General features: G+C 58.0%; 1 protein-coding gene across 1 annotated transcript; it reads right to left on the bottom strand.

Annotated features, from left to right (window-relative positions):
* Nucleotides 1-4383: 4383 nt before the first annotated feature.
* On the bottom strand, nt 4384-7581 carry LOC142924126 (uncharacterized). Its single transcript, XM_076065771.1, has 3 exons — nt 7440-7581; nt 5443-7032; nt 4384-5135 (listed from the first exon to the last, which is right to left on the bottom strand). Exons 2-3 carry the CDS (start codon nt 7011-7013, stop codon nt 4787-4789), a joined length of 1920 nt encoding a protein of 639 aa, XP_075921886.1. The 5' UTR covers nt 7014-7032; nt 7440-7581; the 3' UTR covers nt 4384-4786.
* Nucleotides 7582-8243: the final 662 nt, after the last annotated feature.

Raw genomic sequence — 8243 nt, 5'->3', positions numbered from 1 at the left:
CATCAGGTCACGGCGCTGCGGTGCATGTCAGCCTCGGGGGTAGATCGCCCAATTGCCCGCCCGCAGGAAACCATGAAACTTGATCCCATTAGGGGCTTCTGGATAAAAACCTGTCGGCCAGGTGACCTTCCCTCCCGGCTCTACGTGGGGTATGCGTGCATTCATGTGGGGCGGGGGGGGAAGGGGTGGCGAGAGGCGCGCCGCGTCGGCGCTGTCACTCCCCGGTGGCGGTGTCACGGCGGTGGGCACGGCCCCGATGGAGCGGCTCCGCTGCGGCGGCACCACAGTCTCTGTGGCTGTGTGCAAGTATTCGTCTCTAAGTGTCTGTCTGAGTGTCTCTGTGTATCTGAGTGTCTGTACTTGTGACTGTTTATGTGTGTGATGATGATGCTGTTTAAGACAGTGTATACATGCACATATGTATGTTGTTCTTGTGATCATTGTGCAGCTATGGATGTTCATGGGACCCTGGAATACTTGGCTCCGAAACTGTTGCAGGGCTATAGCTTGGCCTGTGGAAAGGATATGTGGGCACTGGGCTGCACGGTGGCGGAGTTGGCGACGGGCAGGGAATTTTTCTGGTCCGACAGCCACGTGATCCCCCTCTCTTTCCTTGGAGTCGTGGGCCATGGGGGGGCGGGGGGGGGGCAGGAGGGTGGGTGGCCACTTTGTGATCTCTGAATAATGGCCGTCGTATGTTGCGTGTGGTTGTGTGTACACGTGTGCATCTTGTATGTGTGGGGGAGCGGTAGTGTAGCGGTTAGCCTGCTGTGCTAGAAACTGAGTTCGAGTCCAGCTCATGGCCAACACCAGTGACGATGATCTGAAGTGGTCCTGGGCCTCCCCTAGTTCGAGTCAGTCTCAACTGAGTACCTGGTGGAGTGTGTGAAGTACCTTGGTCAACGTGGCCCGCCACCCCTGTCTTTGTGTGTTGCTGCTTTTGCTATTCAATACTAACAGCACTTGCTCCATACAGTGTGCCGAAGCTATACGGGTGACCTTTGTCTTCATATAAACCGTGTGCAGATTCTGGGGATGCCTCCAAGGTACATGGTGGATGCAGCTCCCAACAGAACGCAGTTCTTTGGTGAGTTGAAGGGTGGGGCGAGTGACGGACCGGATTCTGTTTTAGGGAGTGGCCTCGGGCTGTTATATTTTTTTGGAGGGAGCCTCTTTGTATTTTAAATTATTTGGGTGTGTGGGTGGGTAAATTAGTATGTGGGAAAGTGGGTGGTTATGTGGGTGAGTAGGCGAATAGGTTGGTGAGTGGGTGGGTCGGTGTGTGGATAGGCGGATAGGTGATTGGGAAGGTGGAAGAGTGGATGGGTGGGTGGGTAATGTGAATGCGTGGGTTGATGGATCGGTCAGTAAGTGGGTAGGTGGGTGACGTGGTGGTTGGTGACTTGGTCTCTCCCGCTGTGCATGGCTCCTGCAGACCATCGGGGGAAGATGTTCTGCCCAGGCAAGAAAAGGGTACCGGGGTGCTTCCCACTTCACAGGGTGCTCAAAAGCGATGACCCGGAGTTTGTCGAATTCATCAGCTCCTGGCTGCTGTAAGAACCACCTACTACTCCCACCACCTCCCCACGAAGTTTGCTCCCCTCCATGTGATCGCGACTGCTCTCCACCAATCACCAGGAAGATGTGGAACCGAGTGGACCTGCCAATAAGCGGTACCACCGGCGTGAAGTTAGCCCTCTGTGGAGGAGTGGGAGGTCTGTGCAAGACGCTGCTGGGCATCAGAGGACTGCCACTGCTACTGCTGCTTCCCCTGCTGCTGTGCGTTCCTGGACCTCTTGGGAGAAGGGAAGGAACATCAAAGCTCTCACCATGACTCTCTAACCACGTGGCTGCGTGTGTCCCCCATGCGTATCTCAACAGATGGGATCCGAATTGTCGCATGACGCCAGCGCAGGTGCTGGCTCATAGCTGGCTCGGGACCGTGTCCACCAGCACCACCACCAGCAAAGCCACCACCACCACTGCTGCTGCTGCTGGCAGTGTGAAGAGCTCTGGAGCTGCTGAGCCACGGTAAGCCACTACCTGCTTGTCTCGTGGTCAAGGAAGTCTATAGGGGCGTGCGGGGCCTGGGGCTAATCACAACATGTGGGCCTTCGAATCGCGGATAAATCCTCTTTCGGTCTTAATTAGAATGATGCATGTGATGTCATTACTTGTGAGATATTCCGGTGCGATAGCCTACGTGTTAAACGTAAGTAATGTCTGACACTGTGACACCGAAGCGCAGGGCCCCCCAAAGCATGGGGCCCGGTGTAGTCGCCCCCATACACCGTACCTGGGGAACGACTCTGCTCCTGTATGTGTGTTTAGTATCGATTTCTTTTTATTACTACGACTACGCTTATTTAGCCAGCACGAGCCTCACTCAGTCTCAAGACTCTTTTTCAGAGGGTCCTGCCAAGTTGTTTGCAGTACAGAACAAATTTACTGCTACTGCTGCTGTGTGATCCGAATTGAGTGATTTGAAGATTAAATTTCCAACACTGGCGGGGATGTCCATCCAACACTTGTTGCACAGCGTGTGTGTGAGGCTTCCATTGCCAAACCCAAAGGAATGGAAGTGAAATTTTAATGTGCAATTTTATTGATGGACTTTGTGTTGTCTTGGTGTGGTCTGGGGCAGTTTTTTATTCAGTTTTTTTTTGCCTTGCCCAAGCTTGCTTTGAGTATTGAAAAACTGACAGGATTTGATTTATACAATTTGTATTTATATGCTTTATTTTTTTGTGTGACTTCCTTACACTTTGCACTCCTTTTGGTTTTGTTTTGTTGTTGTAATCTGCTCAACACCCACTCACCAATCACTCTCACGCCTGCCTACCCACCCACTGACTCTCCCACCCACCCACCCACCACTCACTCTCACACGCATATACCCACTCTCACACACACCACTCACACCGACCCACCCACCATTCACTCTCACGCCCACCCACCACTCTCACGAATCACTCACGCACACCCGCCCACTCACTCACTCACACCCACTCACCACTAATTCACGACTCTCATGCCACCCACTAACCGTCACACTCACCCACACCCACCCACCACTCTCTAACACTCTCCCACCCACCCACTCACTCTCACGCCCACCCACCACTCACTCTCACACCCACCCACTCTCACGCCCGCCTACTCGCTCACCACTCACTCACCACTCACACCCAGCCACCAAACACTCACCACTCACTCTCACACCCAGCCACCAAACACTCATCACTCATTCTCACACCCACCCACTCTCACGCCCGCTCACCCACCCGCCACTCATCCTCACACACACTCAACACTCATTCTCACACCCACCCGGTGTTTGCGGTCGCGTGCGTATTTACCGAGCGCGTTTTACGCAGGGGGTTTACGTGGCGGCGATCGCATTAAGGGTTCGGCGTGGTGCGTAATTCTGGCGTGGTGCGTAATTCTGGCGTGTGTGCAAGTAAGGCTGCGCTGCGCACTAACTCATTACCTGCGCCAGCGCTCGCGCAGCAGCCGCGCTATTTTTAGCGCGTGCACGTGGTGGGCAGCAGGTCCGGTTGTGCGCGCGCCCGCAGCCCCCGCAGCGTGAGTGGTGGTTTACGTGGGGGGTGGGAGGCAGAATAACGTGAGGCGGTGGAGAGCCAGCAACGAGCCATGTCCCACAGAGAGGATGCTGGTGCGGGGAGGCCGATGACTCGATCGGCGGCAGCCCGGTGTAAAAGAGAGGAGGTCCAAGGGGGAGAGGAGGAGGGGGGCATCAGCCCTCACACACCATCTAGCCATTTCTAGCGTATATACGGTGCTAAGCCGCCATCTTGTGTGGGGAAGGCGCCCAACCACCAGGCGGCCACCCACCATTATTTCACGTGGAAGGCGTACAACCGCCATCTTACGTAGGAAAGGCACACAAACGCCCTCTTAGGTAAGGAAGACGGCAAACCGCCATTGTGCGTGGGGAAGGTGCCCAACCGCCATTTACGTTGGGAAGATGGCCAACCGCCATCTTACGTAGGGACTTTGCCCAACCACCATCTTGTGTGGGGAAGCCGCACAACCGCCATTTTACGTGGGGAAGGCGCCCAACCGCCATTATGCCCACCCTAGCTGGGCATTATGAACCCACCCTTCCTGACCATTATAACCCACCTTACCTGGCCATTATAACCCCACTCTACCTGGCTATTATGAACCCACCCTGGCTGGGCATTATGACCCCACCCTACCTGGCCATTATAACCCCACCCTTCCTGATCATTAAAACCCACCTTACCTGGCCATTATAACCCCACCCTACCTGGACATTATGAACCCAGACCCCCACACGGCACTGACGATCGAAGGCACCAAACCCCACGAAAAAAATCGTCTGCAACGTTTTTCACATACTGGTGACTTCATATATAATTATAACAATCATATTTACAATAATAATATACAAAACTACACACGTACAATGCTATTTTAACACACACCACGTGTTAGGGTTGTAGCCTGAGATAAGGGGGGCCCTGGGTAAGCTACTGGTGAGTGTGTGGGGGGGTGAGCGTGTGGTGAGTGCAGTGAGTGGCTGTGTCCAGTCCATGTCTGGCGGCCGCTCTTCAGTCGTCTTCCACAACTGGTCTCCACGATAGTCAGTGTGGTGAGTGGGTGTGTGTGTGTGGGGTGAGTGAGTGTGGGTGGCTGGGTGTGCGTGGGGTGACTGTGTGTGTGGGTGGGTGGTGCGGTGCTGCTGCTCGTGGTGGTGGTGGTGGTTGGCACCGACTCCACCACCACCACCACCCCCCCGCTACTCTGCCGTGGGCTGCCCACCACACAGCAGCAGGCGGCGGAAGATCGAGGAGAGTGCCCTGCCCATATGGGCCAGACCCCTTTGCTTCTTTTTCTTCTTCTTCTCCTGCTGCTGTTGCACCTCCTCCTCCTCTTCCATCTGCTCATCCTCTGCTGTCTTCTCGTCCACTTCCATCTGCTCCTCGTCTTCTGTCTTCTCCTCCACTTCCATCTTCTCCTCTTCCTCTGTCTCATCCTCCTCCTCCGTCTGATCCTCGTTCTCCTCCTCCTCCACCTCCTCTGTCTCATCCTCATCCAGCGATGATGACAAGGATGATGATGATGGGGGCTTTTTCTCCGACTCAGCTCTGTGGAGAGAGAGGCAGCAGCACCACAGCAGCGCATCATCATAATCATCGTCATGCTGGTACTACAGCCAGAGGTCGCGATCGGTCCCCACGGCCAGAAGTGGACCTGGCCATCACAAATGAAAGCAGCTCAACCAAGTGGCTGATGTCATCATCATCATCATCATCGTCACGTGGGGATTCATAGCGGCAGCCCAAATACTAAATTCATATAGATGCATCGAGACCCATACTCATAGAGACCCATACAGACTCACAACGACCCATACTCAGAGACCCTGCACTGAGCATACAGAGGGAGTCTCACCGTAGATCCGCAGCTCCAAAGGCCTCGCTGGTGATGGTTGTGGCCTCGCTGGTGGTGGGGGTGGCCTCGCTGGTGGCGGTTGTGGCCTCGCTGGTGGTGGGGGTGGCCTCGCTGGTGGCGGTTGTGGCCTCGCTGGTGGCGGTTGTGGCCTCGCTGGTGGCGGTTGTGGCCTCGCTGGTGGCGGTTGTGGCCTCGCTGGTGATGGGGGTGGCCTCGCTGGTGATGGGGGTGGCCTCGCTGGTGGTGGGGGTGGCCTCGATGGTGGTGGGGGTGGCCTCGCTGGAGGCGGTTGTGGCCTCGCTGGTGGCGGTTGTGGCCTCGCTGGTGGCGGTTGTGGCCTCGCTGGTAATGGGGGTGGCCTCGATGGTGGTGGGGGTGGCCTCGACGGTGGTGGGGGTGGCCTCGACGGTGGTGGGGGTGGCCTCGACGGTGGTGGGGGTGGCCTCGACGGTGGTGGGGGTGGCCTCGACGGTGGTGGGGGTGGCCTCGACGGTGGTGGGGGTGGCCTCGACGGTGGTGGGGGTGGCCTCGACGGTGGTGGGGGTGGCCTCGATGGTGGTGGGGGTGGCCTCGATGGTGGTGGGGGTGGCCTCGATGGTGATGGGGGTGGCCTCGATGGTGGTGGGGGTGGCCTCGATGGTGGTGGGGGTGGCCTCGATGGTGGTGGGGGTGGCCTCGATGGTGGTGGGGGTGGCCTCGATGGTGGTGGGGGTGGCCTCGATGGTGGTGGGGGTGGCCTCGATGGTGGTGGGGGTGGCCTCGATGGTGGTGGGGGTGGCCTCGATGGTGGTGGGGGTGGCCTCGATGGTGGTGGGGGTGGCCTCGATGGTGGTGGGGGTGGCCTCGATGGTGGTGGGGGTGACCTCGATGGTGGTGGGGGTGACCTCGATGGTGGTGGGGGTGGCCTCGATGGTGGTGGGGCTAGCCTCGATGGTGGTGGGGGTGGCCTCGATGGTGGTGGGGGTGGCCTCGATGGTGGTGGGGGTGGCCTCGATGGTGGTGGGGGTGGCCTCGATGGTGGTGGGGGTGGCCTCGATGGTGGTGGGGGTGGCCTCGATGGTGGTGGGGGTGGCCTCCATGGTGGTGGGGGTGGCCTCCATGGTGGTGGGGGTGGCCTCGATGGTGGTGGGGGTGGCCTCAATGGTGGTGGGGGTGGCCTCCATGGTGGTGGGGGTGGCCTCCATGGTGGTTGGGGTGGCCTCCATGGTGGTGGGGGTGGCCTCCATGGTGGTTGGGGTGGCCTCAATGGTAGTGGGGGTGGCCTCAATGGTAGTGGGGGTGGCCTCCATGGTGGTTGGGGTGGCCTCCATGGTGGTGGGGGTGGCCTCCATGGTAGTGGGGGTGGCCTCAATGGTGGTGGGGGTGGCCTCCATGGTAGTGGGGGTGGCCTCCATGGTGGTTGGGGTGGCCTCCATGGTGGTTGGGGTGGCCTCGATGGTGGTGGGAGTGGCCTCGATGGTGGTGGGGGTGGACTCGATGGTGGTGGGGGTGGCCTCGATGGTGGGGGTGGCCTCGATGGTGGTGGTCTCGTTCTGGAGCCAGCCGTGACTCAGCGCCTGCTCCGGTGTCATGCGGAGTTCTGGATCCCACCTGGGGGGGCGGGGGGGATGGAGACAGGGGAGGTGAGGATTTGACGTTCCCATCTGTACGTGTGTGTGTACGTGTGTGTGTGTAATGGACAAGGGTGGTGTTATGAACCCGGCAGAAACCCGAGTTAGATTCCTGCACACGGCCAACACCAGTGACAGTGATTATATTATCTGAACTGGTCCTAGGCCTCCCCTAGGTCGACTCAGCCTCAAATGAGTACCTAGTGTAAACATCGCCACTGGGGAGACAAAGGTGGCCGGACGTGGTGGTGCTAGCCACCCACCTCCTCTGTGTGTGCCACAGTGCCGGAGGCCTTCATAGGCGGTGCTGCTACTCGCTACTACTAACAGCACTTGCCCCTACAGTCGGCTTGAGGCTACACGGGCGGTATGTGTCTGTGTTCTTACTGCAGGCAGCTGCTAATGAAGGCCACAAGCTGAGCTCCACATCTCCGCAGCACCAAATGCAGGGGGACACTTGCCGGGAGTCGTTTCCTGGCCGGGCAGTGAGGCTGTCCGGCCTCGTCTGTAGGACAGAGACAGAGAGAGATATACATACACACAGAGAGGGAGATAGAGACAGAGAGATACACAGAGAGACAAAGAAAGAGGAAGAGAGACAGAGAGAGAGACACATACACAGACAGAGAGATGGAAAGAGAGACACACAGAGAGAGGCACGCACAGTGTCACCAACCACCCACCCACCTACCCACCCACTCACCACCACACCGCTACCCCTACAACACAACCACCTCACCACCACCTCACCACCACACCACCTCCACTACCACCTCTACGCCACCACCAAAGCACGACCACCACCTCACCACCACACCACCACCACCTGACCACACCACCACTACCACCATACCACCACACCGCTACCCCTAGAACACCACCACACCACCACCATCGCCACCACCAACGCCTCACCACCACTACCTCACCACTACCTCACCACAACCACACCTCAACCACACCACCACCTCACCACCACACCACCACCACCTCACCACCACACCGCTACCCCTACAACACCACCTCACCACCACCACCACACCACCACTATCCATTGCCATACCACCACCTCACCAACACCACCACACCACCTCCACTACCCCATCTACACCACCATACCACCACCACCTCACCACCACCATCACCACCACCACACCATCACCACCTCACCACCACACCGCTAGCCCTATA

This window comes from Petromyzon marinus, chromosome 9 (assembly GCF_048934315.1).
Source record: "Petromyzon marinus isolate PM22_M1 ecotype Great Lakes invasive population chromosome 9, UKy_Petmar_22M1.pri1.0, whole genome shotgun sequence".
Taxonomy (NCBI): Eukaryota; Metazoa; Chordata; class Hyperoartia; order Petromyzontiformes; family Petromyzontidae; genus Petromyzon; species Petromyzon marinus.
This window is presented reverse-complemented; position numbering and strand designations above follow the sequence as displayed.

Excerpts from the sequence above, each read along its gene's own strand:
- LOC142924126 (XM_076065771.1), bottom strand. The coding sequence starts at position 7,013 with ATGACACCGGAGCAGGCGCTGAGTCACGGCTGGCTCCAGAACGAGACC. Across the intron at positions 5,136-5,442 it reads TTTGGAGCTGCGGATCTACG|AGCTGAGTCGGAGAAAAAGC; the intron begins GTGAGACTCCCT and ends CTCTCTCCACAG.